Below are 17,889 nucleotides of genomic sequence, written 5' to 3'. Positions count from 1 at the left end.
TTCACACTTTTCATTGGCTTTCTGCTTTCTAAGTATTTGCTAAATCTCATCTGAACATTTTTTGCTCTATATCTGTTTCTATACCAGTAACTGCCATGTTAGAGAAATTTAATTGGCATCAAACAAATCATGTTACTTTATAAAAGTCATATACTCTTAGGAATTTAGAGCTGGAAGAGCCTTAGAGAGCTTGTAATTCGGCCTCTTGGTTTTACAGTGAGGAAACAGTGGCTCGGAGAGGCTGAGTGGGATTGTTCCAGAGTCCTCTTCTGGCGCTTTTGTCAGCGTTTTGCATGAGGGTGATTTGAAGAGACCCATAATACTTGTCAGTTGCAGTAGGCATAAGTGAATTGTATTTTTCTCCACATTAGCTGAGGAAGATACCGGTCAAAGCAAAGTAACTTTGGTGAGTCCCAAGAGAGAGAGAAGCCAGTAACACTGAAGTTACTGTATTGGCCCACATAATTGGTGCTGAGTGAAAGTGAATCGATTCCAGTCCACCCAATTTAGGGCACTTGGCCTGGAACTTTTACTAAGAGCCACTGACAACAACAACAAAACAGTCACTAAGACCGGGTAGTACTTTGACCCAAAGCCAAGAGGCAGTATGGTACTGCCGCAGAAAATCTGTAGACATGATATTCCACCTTGTGTACCTGAGAGGAGCTGATGCATTCTGTGGCAGGATTTAATGTTTTTAGGAGCAGTCCCTTCCAGAGAAATTGCAGCAGTTGGAAGAATGTGGAAATGCCATCTTTGGCCTGCAGGAAGACCGCTTCCTTCAGACTCCTCCTAGGAAGCACGAATGCGTGGTAGTTGATAAGCCAGGCCACAGACAAGCAGATAGCCACGAGTTCACTCACCCTTTCCTTCTTCACCCCAGCGAGGGATGCCCGTCGCTCGGTTCGCATGGGGCAATGCCCCTGCTTGGAGGGCTCGTCCCACCCTGATGGTAGGGGTTCTCCACCGAGTGCGTTTTCCTACCTGGCTTTCTCCGGGGCCCTCCCCCTCCCATTCCATCCCCTTCGCCCGGGCTGGCAAGGAGAGGAGGGCTGTGGCAGGTGCGGGCATTTCATCGGTCTGGTCCCGGAGGGAGGGGGAAGCGTCCACGGTGACGGAACAGAAGCCCTGAGAATCACGGCCCTTCCCACCACTGCCTCGGCCACTGGCGGGCGGCCTGTCCGGTCGCAGCATCGGCGCACCAAGACCCCACTGGGCTCCCCGCACCGCAGCCCCCCGTCCAGGCAGCAGCTCGCCCCCGCGGTCCCCTCGCAGGCCGGCCAGGGGAACCCAGGGAAGCCTCCGGGCCCAGGGGCGGTGGCGGCGAGACCCCGCCCCAGCCCGCCAGCCCGCGCCTATCGCGGCCGCCGGCCTGGTCACGCGGAGTGGCGGTGCGGGATCAGGGCCAGCGCTCCGCGGCTGCCGGAGTCGCGGCGGGCCGGCTGGGGCGGGGTAGAGGGTGGAGGGTGGAGGGTAGAAATAGGGGCGGGCGGGCCGCAGCAGCCTCGAAGCCGAGTGGAGCCGACCTGAGCCACGCCGAGGGCGCCGAGCGAGGCGCTGAGCCCTGAGCACCCATGCTGCACACGTTGGCCTGGGGCTCACTCTTCTTCCCGGGGCTCTTCGCGCTCAGCACCTGGGCGCTGCGCCGCGCGCGGCCCGAATGGACCTATTACGACTGTTTGATGATCAGCACCAGGTACGCGGCGAGGCCGGCGCCTCCCGCCCCACCCGGCCGCGCGCGGGCTGCCCGGACCCGCCTGAGCCCGGCCCTGCGCCCAGTGAGTGAGAAAAGGGGGGTAGACAGGAAGCGAGGGGGCTGCCTCCTAGTTCCTTGCCCCTCTTTGCGGCACTGGCCTGGGCTCTGGGAAGATCCTGTGCGTCCTGTCCTGGAGGGAGAGGGGAGCGGGGTGGAGGGTTGCCCACTTTGGTCTGGATGGGGAGGGAAACCCGCTACACATCTGCCAGCTGCCCTGGGGGTCGGGAGCGCGGCGGCGGCCCTACCATTTTCCTCCCGGCGCTGGAAGCCTAGGGGAAGGTCAGGTTGAGGAGTTTGGGCTTTATGCTGTTCCTGGGACTGGAATGAGTGCGCTCCCCCACCCGTCTTTTTTTCTTTTCTGCCGCACATTAGGCTGGTTTCTTCAGCGCAGGCTGTGTTGGCCACCGGGTCTGGGATCATCATCATCTTCCACTGTAAAGACGTGGTCAGCGACAGGTAACATCCAATGCCAGGTGAAAGAAGTACAAATATCAGCACTGAACTTTTTCTAAGTTTGCACATTTTAGTGGCTCTCAGACACTAGTTCTTTATCAGCACATGCTGTTGGATAGTTGATTAATGGGAAAACTTGTGCACCATAATTAGTTCGCATCTCCTCCCTTTACCTTGTTCTGCATGGCCACCTTAGGAGAAAATAAACTGAAGAAATGGTAGAAAATGACAGAGTTTAAGCCTGATTTAAGGTGGCATGTGAGAGGACAGTGTGGTCCATTGAACCAAGTTCTTTATGAAATAGATACGTTTGGAAATTATTCAGAGGTGGAAGTGTGGCTTTTGGCTCTTTTACGTGATCTCTCTAAAGCCCTGCCTGGAGCATTCACTGGCCAGGGTAAGTGCAGTGTGGTTAGCAGAGCCTTAGGAATGCTGCTCCTCTTTCCTCTGATTTGCTAAAGATTTGTCAAGAGGGTTCTGATGCTTTGAGAAAACTGGCCTATATATATATGTTAGAGCTCAGTGCAGAGGCAGGTCAGGAAATGTGCCTCTAGTGAAACAAATCATAAAGACAATGGTGGTCTACTTTCTATAGTACTTGACCTGGTCAGTGGTGGTGTTTTGTTTGTTTTTGAAGCCATTTTTTTTTCCCACCTGTCTTTCTAGAACCACTCTTACTTTCTCCCAGTTAAGTTGAAGAGAGATAGTCAATATACAGGGAAAGTCTGATCCTGACCCTTCCCTCCCCGTGTTGAGTCTGCAATGGGAAGAGAGCCCGAGTTGGGTACCTGTCTCACTGGCCTGCAAATGTAGTGCCTGGATCTTCCTTGGGATTAATGCTATGATCATTTTTTTTTTCTTGGTGATGAATTGTAGATGCTGAGAGAAGACAGTAAGGTGACTTTGATTACATATATTAAAAGCTAACAGCATTTGCTTGGCCGGGTTCGGTTTTTATCTTAATTGAGCATTTTGTGATCAGGCGGCAAGCTCCCTCACTGCCCCCACCTAGTTTGTCAGATCAAGCTTGAAACCAGCCTCTTTTGCAAAGATAAAGACAGAGGTGGCTCAGCACTATCTTGAACTCACAGGAGGGCAATCAGCAGGCAACCACTACACATTTCATAAAAAGATATTTACGCACAAGTAACTTGCAGTTCTGTAGCACCACTGTTGTGTTTACCCTGTAGAAGTAGTGTGTTTTAGTGTCTTGAGCATGGCAAGAAGCCTGAGTTTGGTTTTCCTGATCCTCGTTTTGTGTATCTTTATGCCTTAGATTCTCTGCTTGTGAAATGGAGAGAGACATGTTTCTGTGCCCTCTTCCTTAATGTGGATGCACAAGGATGCTCACCTAGATCATCTTTAAAAATAAAAATAAAAAAAATTAAAAAAGGCCTTTGGGTCTCATATCCTATACACCCAAATATTTTTCTGTTATATGCCTTTTTATTTTATGCCTTCATGTAGACTGTCTATAGATAGGGGGTATCAGTATATCCCCCCAATATATATATATATGCAGAGTGTGGTCCAAGGATTTCATCAGATTCTTAAAGAGGTCTAGATCCCTAAAAGGGCTAAGAGTCACAGCTCTTGGCAATTTTCTCAATTTAAGCACTTACATTTGGATAGTACTTTTTACTTTTAAAAGGACTTTCAGTTTTTTAATCTTTACAAAAACTTTGTCAGAGTAGACAAGGATTATCTTCATTTTATAAAGAAAGCCAAGTTTCAGGCTAGTGATAGTTAAGATTACAATCTGGATCTCTTGCTAATAAATCTTGAGAGAATTCTACCAAGCGACCCACAATTTCAGATCTTATTGAATTGGTACCATGTACAAAATATTAAAACCCTAGGTTCCACTCAAGGGGAGAGGCCAGATATATTTCAGCTCAGCTTTTAATAGCTCTTTATACTTATTTAACTTGGAATTGTTTTAAGAAGGCCATGGAGACCATCTATGGGCAGTAGAATACTGCATCTTTTTCACTAAGTGGAATCTGGCTAATTAATTCAGCTATATGTATACTTTCCATCCTTTGTTGTTTCCCTGTTTCATTGTTTACTCATTATTGAGTTATGCTTTGATAGGTGTGGAATCATTCAGGAACAGAAACTTGAATAGGCACTATCTAGTATATTCCTGATGTTGCCGTTCATGGACTGGCTCCTTAGGAAATCACCTAAGACAAAGTTACAAAGACAGATTTGAGGGCTGTATGTATACCATTAAGTCTTTGGGTCCTGGATGGGTTGCTCAGTTGGTTAGAGCATCATCTGGATATGCCAAAATTGTGGCTTCAATCTCCCATCAGGGCACATGCAAGAAGCAATCAATGCATGCATAACTAAGCAGAACAACAAATCAGTGTTCTTTTCTCTCTCTCTCACCCTGTTCCTCTCTCTCTAGAATAAATTTAAAAAAAAAAAAAGTCCAGGGGGCGGTGCCTTAACAAGCACTGCAGGTGATTCTGATGTTCAGGGAGTTTGAAAATCATAAAACTGAGTTGTTTCTTCTACCTAACAAACAGTGCTCAGTAAAAATTTGCTGATTTAGTGAATCTAATTCTTTCCAGCATAGGACATAATTTCAACTTAGATTTTTTTCCCACATCAATTTTCTGTAGAATTATGATTTATCATTTGGGAACAAAATTGTAGAAATTCTAGACTTTCCTTCTAATCTGCTTTAGGGCAGTGATAAACTATCATTTTGACTCAGCAAGTATTGATTCACTCCTTCGGCAAAGTAAATGGGAACACTTGTCTTTTGCCCCAACTTCTCTTTTGGTATCTGACTGCTGTAAGGTACCTTGAGCTCCAGGCTCATTTCCAGACATATTTTTCTTAATGAGTGGAATTGGGATTAGCTACAGAATTGTAAAGAAAATGGTCAGGGTTGCTTGCAAGAAACTCCCTGCAGTGGGGTTACAAGCAGACACAAGGGGAAACTCCCAACTGTTGAGCAATGAGTAGAGTTAAACTGGAAATATTGGATTGGGATTCGGGACACCTTCCAAACCAGTTTCTTGGTGGGGCTGTTGAATCACTGGTAGAGATATCAATATCAAAGTCAGCTTATAACATAAAATGTCAGAAAATCCATTACAAATGATTAGCTACATCAGGAAAATAGTGACAGCTAGTCACTTAAACACATGGATGCTTTCTGCCTTTGAAATGAATTTTCTGTGTGATTTAAAATGAATTTTCTGTGTGATTTAAAGAAAGTCGTTCACTCTGTCAATTTCAGCATCTTCACTGTAAAGTATTTGGAGTAAAAACATCTGATTAATACAAAGCTGAAGGAAACGTATTTGAGAAGGGATTGGCTTTGAGCCCGCCGTCATAATTGGCATCCATAATTATTTTACGGACCACTCATATGCTTTCTTTCAGGTACTGGCTTGCCCGAGAATATGTCTGGTTTTTGGTTCCATATATGGTCTATGACACCTACGCCATGTACCTGTGTGAATGGTACCGAACCAGAGAACAGAACCGCAGAGACTCCCGCACCATTTTTCGAAATTACCTAAGTAAAAACCGCCTCATGATCACGCACCATGTGGTCATTCTGTTGGCCCTTGTGCCAATTGCACAGGTACGGCCTCCCAGGATATAGCCACCAGCCATCTAGGTCAGTTGTTTCTCCCATTGAAGACCAATACTTAGGAGTCAGGATTAGCCCCCCTTTTCCTTCGCTTTCCAACCTCACCCACTCTCATCGTGCCGGCTGCTTCCAAAGTTAAGATTCCCCTGTTGTAGAAATGTTCGTGATCGTCCTTGCCGGCAGTCCCCGAGCCCTTTGTGATTCCCTGGCCTTTGCCAGAGGTTCTGTCTTTAGTTCGTACAATATAAACACAATATAAAATACAACATAAGAATTTTTTAAAAAACAAGAGTAGCTCAGCCAACTGATTATTTGCTCTAACAGTGCGAGAGACTACTATATGCATTGTTTTGATGTCACAAAAGCATACTCAAAGCAAATAGCCTCATAACTTCTCCCCAGGTCCATTTGTGCCATAAAAACTATCTGAGAAAAGACAGGAATGCAGAGAGGAAACTAGTAATTTTTGAGTGCCCACCAGGTGACAGGCACTTTATTTAAAAGCTCGTAGCTTTTGCTAATTAGAAATGATTAGAAATAACATTAGAAATTTTTAGCCCTATGCCATAGATGAAGAAACTGGGGCTGTAAGAGCTTATGTAGCTCACTCAGTGGTACTAAATGACAGAGCTGCTATTCTACTATGCTGTATACTGCTTTCTTGAAAAGATAAAAGGAGAAGGTAGAGCACATTACATTCTTTAAGAAGTCTTCCTAACGTCTAGCACAGGGTCTGACACATACTTTGTTGAACTGACCTGGCTAAGTGCCCTTGGCATGACTAAGTTAGATACGAAAAGTAGGCTGCAGAGTTCCTTCCGGCTGCCATTGAAATTCAGAGAAAGCTTGGTGTGTGATGCAATCAGCCGATCAGAAGTTGCCTCTGGATCCTAGTGATTGGACCATCAAAGTACCATTGCAGTGGAAACAGCAGAGTATTAAGTGGTCCACACTTGCCCACTTATCATTTCCCTTTCCGTTTGTGGTTTCTCAGCCGTAGTTAAAATTTTCCTTCTGGTGAGTCCTTAACTTCCATGTCTTATTTCCCTTTTTCCTCTCTTCACCTGCAGAAGCTCAGGGGAGAACAGGGGGACTTCTTTGTTGGCTGCATCTTCACGGCAGAACTGAGCACTCCATTTGTGTCGCTGGGCAAAATTCTGATACAGGCATGTATGAAGGAAATGGCAGAAACAGTGGAGGGGCACAGTCTCTGCTTTTCCTTGGTAGAGTGTGGGGTTTAGAGAAATCTCTTAGTGCCAGGAGCAGTGGGGTAGGAGACCCTTGAACAGACTTAAAAGGTCAATTGGTCTTCCAAGCCAGTGGGGACAAAATTGTATGTTTTATTCACACTTGATATAGTCCTTCATATGTTTTTATTTTCCTGGCCATAGATTTTCTCTCATGGACTGTTCCTGTCAGTTGGGTGGCTTAGGTCAAATTCAGCATCACTGTTGGAAAACCTACAAAGCTATATGCATATATAAATACAGCAGTGCTCAACCAACTTTTCCAAGTGTCAGAGAGCTAAACGTTTGGCTTTTACTGCTGTGGGACTTGGGCTAGTCACTTCCTGAAGGCCCAACCTCTTGGTGACTGCATTCTCCTTCCCTCTTCTTTTGCAGCTAAAGCAGCAGCACACCCTGCTGTACAAGGTGAACGGGATCCTCACGCTGACCACCTTCTTTTGCTGTCGGATCCTCCTTTTCCCCTTCATGTACTGTTCCTATGGCCAACAGATGAAACTAAGCCCGTTCCAAGTGCCATTCAGGATCCCCTTCTTCTGCAATGTGGCCAATGTCTTCCTCATTGCTCCCCAGATCTATTGGTTTTCTCTGCTGTGCAAGAAGGCAGCCGGGCTCTTTGACACTCCCCCAGCCGAAAAGGATGGATAACTGCTCCCAGGAGTCAGGCAGTGAGGGGGCCTCCTCACGCTAGCTGCCTCTTCCACTCAGTATTCCACGGACCAGACCGTGCCCTGGGTGGCCTCGGCCTTTTGGGTATTGATAAGCAGATGGGTTTGAGTTCTAAAGAATATTCATATTACCTCCCTTTTCTAACCTGCCCCTTTTGCAAAAGCACTTTTTTCTTAGTAACAACTAGTGGATCCTGTCAGATCTCCGCTGGCAGCAAGGCTAATGCAAGCCCAAGGATCCTTCCTTGGGTCTTATCTCAAGGGCTCTGGGAGGTAGAAGCGTGGGGTGTGGAGACAGGTAGACCGGGATGATAAGCGTCTGGGCACCCAGCTGGCCCTAATATTGGCGGCTACCCACTTTGGCAAACACTCAGGGCAATATCCACACATACTGGGCCAGCAGAAGCAAGTGATGACTTGGTTCTTGAAATAATTTCTTATGATGTTGGCCTGGGGAAGTTGTGGGTAGGTAGTTTTTTATTGTTTACTAGATAATCCATTGGTCTTTTGCCTCATTCTTTCATGCATGTGCCAACATTGAATTCTCATGCCTACTGACTTCCAGTCAGCGGTCTCATTAGTTGGGGGTGGGGGGACGGGTAGGAGGCAGAGACGGGAACCTGAAGCACTTGAGTAGGTAGGGAGGCTAACAGGTCAGCATCTTTGTAGGCTGACTTTGTAAGACCCTTGTCAAACTTGTGTTTGTTCTAACAGTCACAAATACTATTCCCTTTCAAGCCCAGCTTTCCCAGTACCCACACACACAGGATGCTCTTGCTAAAAACTACAGGGGCGAAGTGGAAAGATGGCTACCAAGCTATTTACTGGGTAACCCCACTCTTTGACACTGTCCTTTGCACATGAAGTGGAAATGGACTTCTATATTCCAAACCAAGAAAAGTTGCATCTCAACTGCCTCCTGATAATCTAGAGCTTGGGGTCCAAAGCCTGTTCCTATGTGAATGTACCACCATTTGCAAATGGGATTCTCTGGTGCCAATCATTCCTTATCAACTAGGAGGGGTTTTAGAAACTGCTACCATGAAATTTTTTTTTCAAGTGGTAGTGAAAACTTGATTTTTAAAAGTGCCTGTTAATTCCTTGTTGTCCATGAACTTTTAAAGTACTGAATATGTAACAGTGCCTCAAATTTTGAATATTTCCATCTTTAATGAGTGCCATTTAAAAAATGCAAAATGCTTTAATTTTTTTTATTGTTTTGTTCACTGTCATTGTATCTTGTATAAATCACCCCTGTGGTGATTAAATTGCACTAATACTTCCCAACTTACTCTCATTTGTGAAATACAATACATCAATACCAACTTCCTGTAAGACCCATCCTGTGACCTGACTTGACTGGCTATTGTGTGGCGTTGCTTCTGGTCTGTGTCCATATCCACATAACTGGCAAAGGAGGGGTGTGAGGGGAGGGGGCTGTGTCACTGCTTTCAGCCTCCATGAGGGCCTATCTCATACCTCACTCTAACTCTGTGATTCATGGCTCCAACACACCGTAGGGTCCTAGAGTTCAAGCCCAGTGCTCACGTAACTTCAAGCCCTTTTTTTTTTCCTCTTCTGAGGTGAATCCCAATTAGGAACTGGGAGGGCAGAAACCCAACTGTAGGCTCCAGAGCCAGCCCACTGTCAGTGGGGAGGGCCCCTAAATAATGCCCCACTTTTAAGTGAGGGCATGGGTAGGAAGGAGATCCTTTTCTCTCCCTTGCCCCCAAATCAAACGCCTCACCAACCAGTCCTCACAGTTCTGTGATAGGTGCCCCCACCTTCAATTTGCATTCGTATGTGTTTACACTGTTCCCTGCTTCCACTCATTCTTCAGAACCATGACAACTGCTCTGAGCAGGAAATTACCCTCATCCTTTGAACACCTCTGCTGTGCTTACCAGACAGTTTTAGCACAGCTCCTCTGGATCCTCTGCATGGTTGGAGTTACAGCATAAGTCCTCAATTCAGAAGCCAGCCATTTTCCTGAGGTCCTTAATCTACCCCTAACACCAAATTTTCTTGGTCCAACCCTCTCCTTTTACCGTTTTACAGTGGTTCAGGCCTTTTGGGCACAAAATCACATGGCCAACTGGTGGCAGAATAGTTCTTTTCCTAATTGATGCCCTTTCCAAAAGACCACAAAATGACTCTTGAAGAGGGTTTCAGTGCAAGAGAATACACACATACCTTATAATTTTTCCACTTGGAAGGTTTCACCTTTGAACTTACTGACCAAATTTTAGGGTGGAGAAGCCCAGTTATGATCGCGTTTCTCCCAGCTTGATCTTTAAGATTCCTGCTGAGTCCAATTTCAGTGTATCTAAGCCTAGGCTATTGATGAGATTCAAGAGAGAAAAAATGAAACTCAAAATGAGAATTTTATTATAATTTGTATGTTACAAATACCTAAGAAACTTTTTCTTTACACTGGTGTTGCCATAAACTTTTTAGCATGTATACAATTTCACATACTTGAAAAGTCTGTGTTTCTCGGCTGGAGCCCCTGGAGACGCCACCCAGTGGAGGCGCAGCTGTTTTCTGGTCTACAAAGATCAGAAGTTGTTGATCTTCTGCAGCAGGGTCTGGCGCCGCTCCTCGGGGCTAATGTTCTTGGCAATGGACTTTAGGAAGTGCTGCTCATTTACCTTCTGGAGTAAGGCACTAATAGAAGGGTTGGTCTTGCTCAGGGTTTCATAGCAAGTGAGGATTTCCAAGGCCAAAACGTACAGTGGTTCACACACTTCCTGATGGAGCATGGCCATGATGTGCAGAACATGACAAAATACCTGGGTATAAAAAAATAGGACTTCCTGGGTCAGGTCCTGTTCTTGTCCTTGGGCCCAAGGGCCAACTGACTGTATCAACCTAACTGAGTCCAGGAGGTTGGTCAGACTGCTACAGAGGAGTTTGACCACGTGGCTCCAGCCTTCCATAGGAAGCCAATTACGACAACTCTGGCTGCAGAGAAACTGGAAAGCTCTCAGGAGGAGTACGGAGAGTTGGAGCTCCTGGGCCAAGGGCTTCAGGTTGAGCAGAGGAACAAACTGAATATATTCCAAGCTGTAAGGGACATGCAAGAGCTGTTTCTCCAAAAGCCTCCTGGTCAACTGGAAAAGGCACTGCCATTCCTGGATGCTGCACCAAGGCATGACCTGTACCAGGGCTACCAGAAAGCCCTTGCTGAACAATCTGACCTCCTCAGGGTTGTCCACACCCACCACTAAGAGGGAGAGCATCTGCTCAGAGATGTTTTTGGAGGTGCAGCAGCACTCCATCCAGGCCAGGAGCCCTGTGCCTGGCCCGTACCCAGGGTGGGCCTGGGAGGTCCACTCATCCTCAGAGAGCTTACAGACCTCAAAAAGTGTGGCTGGCACCTCACACTTGAAGTGGCCCTCAAAGAAGTTCTTCAGTCTCAGGCCCACAGTCCAGTCTAGCTGCTCCAACTTCCGGTGGAGCCAGGACAAGGACTTGATCCAGGAGTCTGGGGAGAAGGTCTCGGCATTAGCTAATACAATCTCACAGAGGAGCTCCAGGATATGGATGACCAGATCCTTCCCATCCAAAGAGAGGCACCGCTTCTCCTTGGGCAGCTGCCAGTACTTGCTGAAGGAGTCCAGGAGTTGGCACAAGCTGAAGATGAGGGGAAATGGAGAGCAGGTCTGGAGCCAGTATTCCTCTAAGCAGCCATTTGCTTCTAGAGTCTGGATGAAGATCTTCAGACTGAGGTCCACCTCTTCTACGTCAAGCATCAAGAAAGGCAGGACGAATTCCCTCAGCACCTCATCTGGCTCAAGGAGGGCTGCGACTGGAATCCCCTGGGGCTTCACAGGATGCATCAGGCATCGCAGGAGCTCCAAAAACTGCTTTTCTTCTTTGGGTGTAGAGAACTTGGTCCAGATGGTCTCTTTGAGGCATGACACCATGAAAGTGGTGGATGGATTTGGACCCTGCTCTTCTGTGAACCGGAGGGCGGGGAAGGCGGTAAGAATCTGAGCCAGGAATTTGTGGGTACCGAGATTGACCACAGCCATGCTGCACATTTTCTTCACTGTGATCTCCGGGTGCAGTATCACCAGGCGGGCCACGGACGCCACAGCTTTAGCCAAGCCCTGTTCAGAAGCGCTCTGTGCAAGCTGGTTAAAAGTTGTGTTGAGGTCTTCCTGAAACCCCTCCAAGTAAGCCAACAACTTCTCAGAGAGGCCTTTTCGCCCCCAGGAAACCAGGACACCTGAGAGGACTTTATTTTTGTCTGGCAGTGAGAGGTCTGCGTAACATTCTAGGATCAGCTTGATAACTTGTTTGATCTGAGATTGGGGGATGGCTCTGTCTGTCATGCTGACTTCTGCCACTGTTTCCAGTAGCTTTAACACCAAATCTGGCTCTTGGAAGAGAGCCTGGTTACTAACCAGGCAGGCTAGCCACTCGTCCGAGAAGGCCCACTTCTTCTCAGAAGCAAAAATGCAGCACATTTCCATGTGCCGATCCATCTTCTGCTCAATGATGGCCATGGCAATCGCGGCGGTGATATCCTTCTCCATGCCCTTGTTTAGTGCCCTCTTCGTTTTCTTCAGGAAATCCCCAACGCACTCTGCCACTTCAGAGACAACCTGCCTCTCCTCCTTGGAGAAGCTGGTGGTATCCAGGTAGACCTTCAAGTTCTGGCTAAAGGAAGTCAGACTGTCACACAGCCGGTAGCTGTCATAATTTGTCCCCTGGGTGCTGCTGAGCATGGCCTGCAGCTCCTCCCCCCACTCCCGCAGCAGGCTGCGCAGGAACTCAAACCCGACGAAAACAGTTTCATTTGGGAGCCTGGCCAGCGAGCTCAGGTTGACATCCCGTTCTGCCTCCTTTACCTTCTCTGCCAGGGCCTGTTGGTGATACGGGTTCTGGGTGTCCGAATTCCACACGGAGATCACCGTGGCCAGTTTGTCTAGATACACAGTTGCAGACACTTCCTGCGGGTCGTCCTCCATCAGTGCAAACACGGTCAGCATGTCAGCTAAGTTGGCTAATGCACAGCACTTCAGCCCTGGGCACAGGATTCTGTTTTGAATTTGCTTCAGCCCCGTGAGCAGCATGGCCAGCAGAGGCATGGTAGGACACACATCTGGATCTGACTTAAACCTCTTTGGGGGGTGGGAGAACTCATCTGAGGAGGACAAATACTTATGGGCCATTGCCCTAAACTGGGAGAGCAGGGGGTCCTGCTGATCACCCTTGTGCTTCATCATTTCCCACCAGACATCGAGAAAGAAGGCCACATCCTTTGAAGAAGTGTCAACAGCCACGTGCTCCAAAAAGCGCTCGAGTTCCGCACGGCAGATGGTGGTGGGGAGGGCCATCAGGAGCTGGATGAAGAGTCCAGAAGCTTCCAGAGACTTGAGAAGCTCAAAAAGGACTGTGTGATTAATGGTAGGGATCATGTTGCCTACTGAGAAGAACACATCTTCCTGCCACCGGGTTTCAGTGTCAGAAGGGGTGACGGGGTAGGGCTGAAGAACCTTGGCCCAGATCATGACCAGAGCTTTCCTCTTCCAGGCCAGGGGCTGGGCACACGCTGTGGCAGAGGAGATCTCCCTCAAGGCCTCCGTGATGGGCCGCCCAACATGCTCCCAGTCAGACTTTGTCAATTCTGCCAGTGCTTTGGGACGGAACAGCTGCTCAGCCAGCAAAAAGCCCCCATGCACAACTGCCATTTCTTCACAGATATTCAAGGGTCCTGCACAGAGAGAAGTCGAGTAAGATAGAGTATGGTGAAAATGTTCAAAATAGTAAGCAGAGGTTAGAAGGAGAGAGAGCAGTTGGTGAGCTGGCTGTCGTGATCAGGGTTAGAGAAGAGTACTAAATAGGGTCAGTGGGAGACGGGAAGGAAGTGGTGGTTCTAGGAGCCAATGCAGAGCTAGTCAAAAGGACTTACCCAAGGAATAAAAAAGGACTCCCAAACTCTAGCTTGAAACTGGGAAGACAGGCACCACTGGAAAGAGGGAATACAGGAGACGCAGACAGGTTTGGAGGGAACCCTGTTCAGTTTTGGTTATTTGGAGTTTGACGTACAACATTAAAGTAGAGATGCCCTCCAGCAATGGAAACGCACGGCTGAAGCTCAGGAGGAAACTCAGAGGGGATCAATGGAACCAATGAAGAGAGTGAGACCCTTCAGGAAAAGCTAGACTACTGACGCTAGACCCCCCGCCAAGCAAAAGATGGGCCAGCAGAGGATGTAGGGAAGAAGGGTTTAGAGACAGCAGGAGGGCAGTATCAAACTACAGGGGCCACACCAAATATATATTGTAGGACGAGAAACTGAGCTGTGCGCACAGAAGCAATCCGGCAAACCCTGCCTTCCCTCTTTTCTCTTACAGCCTTGTTCTGCAAACAGCTTTCAACTGTTCTGCCTTCCAGGGAAACAATTCACCCCACTGCTTCTTCCATCGAGGAAACAGTTACTCATATTCCTGGCTCTCTGGTAGAAACCAAGTGGTAGACCAAAAAAAATAACACACTACATTAAGAAAGGAAAGTCCTTCCTTCAGTGCGCCATGAACTCACAGAGACTTATCAAGGAAGACGCCTTGGGATTTTTAATCAGACATGAGTTTAGCTCAGCATTTAAAAGCAGTGTGACCTTGGATAGATGACTTCTCTAAGTTTCCATTCTGCATATGTACAGAACTTCATATAATGATTATGAGGATCATATGATACATACTAGTAGCTCTTGGCCCTGGGTCGTTGCTGTTGGCTCCTGATCCCATCTCCCAGGGACAGTGAGAGTTAAACAAGATGTATCTACACTAAGAATCAGGATACAAAGAACCTGATAAAGTGCTCAATAAATTCTGGTTTCCCCCCAATCTTTCCCTTGTTGACAGGATCAGAATCTTGTCACTATTCTTGGCCTTCCTGAACTCAGAAACACGAAAAGACATACATCTTCCTCAGAGGTGTTTCCATTTGCCAGAAAATAAATCAGAGCACAAACATAGCTCACCGGTCAGTATTCCTGATCCCTCTCCCCTTTCCCAGTCCATCATATCCCGGAGAACCCAGCTTCCCAGGCCAAGGGCCAACAGAGAGACTCCTGATTCTGGCCGACTCAAGAATGTCCTGCTCCTTTGACCATTTACGGGAGCAGCAAAAGGCCAAGGGATCAGCACTTCTATGCAGCCCAGCCCACAGGTGAAAGCTATCCACCTTGGCTCCCAGGGGCTGAGGCTGCCCCCCCAGGGAGGGTTAGGTGGCTGAAAGGGTCTCTCTGTGGGTTCTGGACCTTCTTTCTGGCTCAGGCTACTCTCCAGAGAACCAAAATATGTTCCCTATGACTCTGTAAATTGAATTTTATTGCGTTATCAGCTTGGCTGAGATGTCTGGCCCCTACAACGACTTTCCAGAGACACTAAGTAAATACATGTGCCTTTATATACTTAAAGGAATAAGCCCCAGGAGCAGTTAATAGCTGGATAATCCCCCAAGCGTTTTTTGGGTTTTTTTAGTCTTATTTTTAATTTATGTTGAGAGGGGAAGGGAGAAAGGGAGGGAGAGAAACAACAATGTGAGAGAGAAACATCAGTCGACTGCCTCTTGCACGACCCTATCTGGGGACCTGGGCAGCAATCCAGACAGGTGCTCTCACCCAGAATTGAACCAGCAACCTTTTGATTTGCACACAGGTTGGTGCGAAAACCACGTAGCTACAGCAGCCAGGGCACTGCCAAGTGTTTTATGACTATTGGTTAACTGGTCACTACTTTATATTGATTTAGTGTCACTCTGTACCAGGCACTTACATGTGTACATGGTGGTACACATGTAAGATCTCTTTAAATCTTCAAATCAACCTCTTGAGAACTGTATTATTCCTGTTTTAGAGACCGGGGCATTGAGACTCAGAAACAATTTGCTCAGAATGTTGCAACTAAAAAGCTGTTAGGCAGAAATCATTCACAGGTGTAGGGCTCCCTCCAAACTCTTCCTGCCATTCCATCCCTTAAAAGAGTTGGCTGGGGTCAGGGACCAGAACTTTTCTCCACAGCCCAGTATTACTGGCACACCTTGGGGTGCCTCACCCCAGCTCTCCCAGAGCAGGCTCCTGATCTTACCCCGTGGAAGCATGTCCCAGAAGAGTAAAGAGGCTGGGCAAGGAGCCACCGATTTATAGCAGCCTCTCCCTCCCTTCTTCCAAACTTTGTCTCAGGATTATGAATGAACGTGCACACGCCATCTCAGCTGCCACAACAGCTCCCCACAACTGCTAGTCTGATGAACGCTGCTGCGTGCAAGGCACTGAACCGGGCACTGCATACACGTGATCTCAATGAAAACTCGCCAAAACTCTGAAGTGGGTACATTATCATATCCGTTTTATCGTGAGGCTAAGTCACTTGCTTAAGAACTTTATCAGACATTCAGTAACTGAGACTGTCGGGCATCCGGGATTCCTCCTCCAAGCCCGGCATTTTCCAAAGCACGTGCACGAACCCTCGCACTGTCAAGAAATCGAACTTCACACCCGTTTGGCCCTTCACGTGGAAAGGGGCCGAGGGGTCAGGATACGAGCCAAAGAGCAGCCAGGACGAGGCTAGACCAGGGTCTCACGACCCTCGGTCTCCAGAGATACCCCAGCTCTCCAAAATCCCTCCTCCACCCGGAGGTTTCCCTTAGCCCAGGTCCACTCGGCTACACTCTTGTCTCCCGTTGCGGGGCGCGACCCAGGCAGGCTCGGGGAAGGGGTACCCGGACACCCACCTAGGTCCATGGCGGCGTCACAGCAGCAGCGCGGACCGCCCCTCCCCCGCACGGCGGCGAGTACTGCGCAGGCACCACGGCACAACGGGCGGTCCCAAGCGGGCGGGACAATAGGCCGCACCGCAGTCCCCGCCCACAGTCTCAGCTCCGGCTCCGCGCGGTTCAGCAGCCGGCTCCCGCCGCTCCGCGCGCACGCGCGGTCCTCACGTACGAGCCCGCGGCGTCGAGGCCGCCAAGCCCACAGCGCCCCTTATCGGCCCCAGGTCTGCAATCCGCCAACAGGCTAGTACCGGGCTTCGCCCCCTGGCCTCAGCGTGCCCCGCCCCTCTCTCCCCGCGGGTCCTGACCCTGGCCCCGGCCCCTCCGCCCGGCGCTTTCCATTTCAGATCTTTGGCTCAGCCGCCCATCTCCAGTGTCCAGTCCCGCCCTGCTTCCCGATCCCAGTAGGTCCCTGGCCACGCATTCTGCTTCACCCAGTAACCCCACACTGCATGTCCATTGCCAGGTTGCCCACTAATCAGCACGGACGCGCCCCTCTGTGGTAACACGCTTCCTCCCCAGCAGCGGGTCTTCCCGTCTGTGACATACAAGCACCACAGCCTCTTAATCGCACCCCAGTGCGCCTCCTTCGGGCCAAGGCTGAAGAAGCTCCTTAACTTTCTGTTATCAGAGACGCCTTCGAAATGTTAATGGTTGTCCTCTCCAGAAACTGCGCTCTGCGAGCTAGAACCACTGTGGGGAGAGATCCAATGCAGGGGGCCCCAGTTTGTAACGTGTACTTTATAAAAACGCACATTACCCTGTCTCCTTTACTCCCTTCCCCTTCTCCCCAGACTTCATCGCCAGCACGAGTGCTTTCTAACTCGCCCCCCTCCAGCTTCTAGAGCCAAGTATCACTGGAAAAGACAGAGGCCCGGCCTCAGTTCCCGCAATGGGCCAAGTGGAGTTTGAGCTGGCCTGCGCTGCTATAAAGCAGTTGAAGGGGCCTGTGAGTGATCATGAGAAGCTCTTGGTGTACAGCTTCTACAAACAAGCCACCAAAGGCGACTGCGACATCCCTGCCCCACCTGCCACAGATGTGAAAGCCAAGGCCAAGTGGGAGGCATGGAACAAGAAAAAAGGGATGTCCAAGATGGATGCCATGAGGGTCTACATTGCTAAAGTAGAAGAACTGAAGAAAAAGGAAAAGGGTTGAGGAGGACAAAGTGTCAAACAGAATGAAGTACAGTAGCATGGCCCCTCTGGTAGGGAAATGGACTTGGTAAAACACCTTGCTGGCTGAAATGTCCAGAAACCGTAGCGACCATAGCTGAGACACCAATAAATTACTTTAACTGCATGAAAGCGTATGTCTGCTGTTGGAAAAACAGACTCAAAGTGAATGTGAGAGTCCCAGGAAGC

At 48.5% G+C, this 17,889-nt stretch overlaps 3 protein-coding genes across 4 annotated transcripts; 2 read left to right on the top strand and 1 right to left on the bottom strand.

Annotated features, from left to right (window-relative positions):
* The first annotated feature begins 1,570 nt into the window (after positions 1 to 1,570).
* TLCD3A (TLC domain containing 3A) lies at positions 1,571 to 8,128 on the top strand. Of its 2 annotated transcripts, XM_054573281.1 has the most exons (5): positions 1,571 to 1,696; positions 2,129 to 2,212; positions 5,612 to 5,816; positions 6,896 to 6,991; positions 7,448 to 8,128. In XM_054573281.1, the coding sequence occupies exons 1-5, from the start codon at positions 1,575 to 1,577 to the stop codon at positions 7,715 to 7,717; spliced, it is 777 nt and encodes a 258-aa protein (XP_054429256.1). In that variant the 5' UTR covers positions 1,571 to 1,574; the 3' UTR covers positions 7,718 to 8,128. The 2 variants fall into 2 exon arrangements, with proteins under 2 accessions (XP_054429256.1, XP_054429258.1); XM_054573283.1 differs by lacking the exons at positions 5,612 to 5,816; positions 7,448 to 8,128 and having other exon boundaries at positions 6,896 to 6,953.
* Positions 8,129 to 10,165: 2,037 nt separating this feature from the next.
* GEMIN4 (gem nuclear organelle associated protein 4) lies at positions 10,166 to 16,573 on the bottom strand. The gene is made up of 2 exons (XM_054573280.1): positions 16,489 to 16,573; positions 10,166 to 13,462 (listed from the first exon to the last, which is right to left on the bottom strand). The coding sequence occupies exons 1-2, from the start codon at positions 16,496 to 16,498 to the stop codon at positions 10,296 to 10,298; spliced, it is 3,177 nt and encodes a 1,058-aa protein (XP_054429255.1). The 5' UTR covers positions 16,499 to 16,573; the 3' UTR covers positions 10,166 to 10,295.
* Positions 16,574 to 17,419: 846 nt separating this feature from the next.
* Positions 17,420 to 17,683, top strand: LOC129070159 (diazepam-binding inhibitor-like 5). The gene has a single exon (XM_054572979.1). The coding sequence runs from the start codon at positions 17,420 to 17,422 to the stop codon at positions 17,681 to 17,683; it is 264 nt and encodes an 87-aa protein (XP_054428954.1).
* The last annotated feature ends 206 nt before the right edge of the window (positions 17,684 to 17,889 follow it).

The sequence above is a fragment of the Pteronotus mesoamericanus genome, unplaced genomic scaffold (genome assembly GCF_021234165.1).
Source record: "Pteronotus mesoamericanus isolate MK-2021 breed Mesoamerican mustached bat unplaced genomic scaffold, CSHL_Meso_final contig_246, whole genome shotgun sequence".
NCBI lineage: Eukaryota > Metazoa > Chordata > Mammalia > Chiroptera > Mormoopidae > Pteronotus > Pteronotus mesoamericanus.
Note: the sequence above shows the minus strand (reverse complement) of the source record. Positions and strands in the feature narration are given on the sequence as shown.

Coding starts and splice junctions, on each gene's coding strand:
- TLCD3A (XM_054573281.1), top strand. CDS start 1,575: ATGCTGCACACGTTGGCCTGGGGCTCACTCTTCTTCCCGGGGCTCTTC. Junction 1,697..2,128: donor TGTTTGATGATCAGCACCAG/GTACGCGGCGAG, acceptor GCCGCACATTAG/GCTGGTTTCTTCAGCGCAGG. Junction 5,817..6,895: donor CCCTTGTGCCAATTGCACAG/GTACGGCCTCCC, acceptor CTTCACCTGCAG/AAGCTCAGGGGAGAACAGGG.
- LOC129070159 (XM_054572979.1), top strand. CDS start 17,420: ATGGGCCAAGTGGAGTTTGAGCTGGCCTGCGCTGCTATAAAGCAGTTG.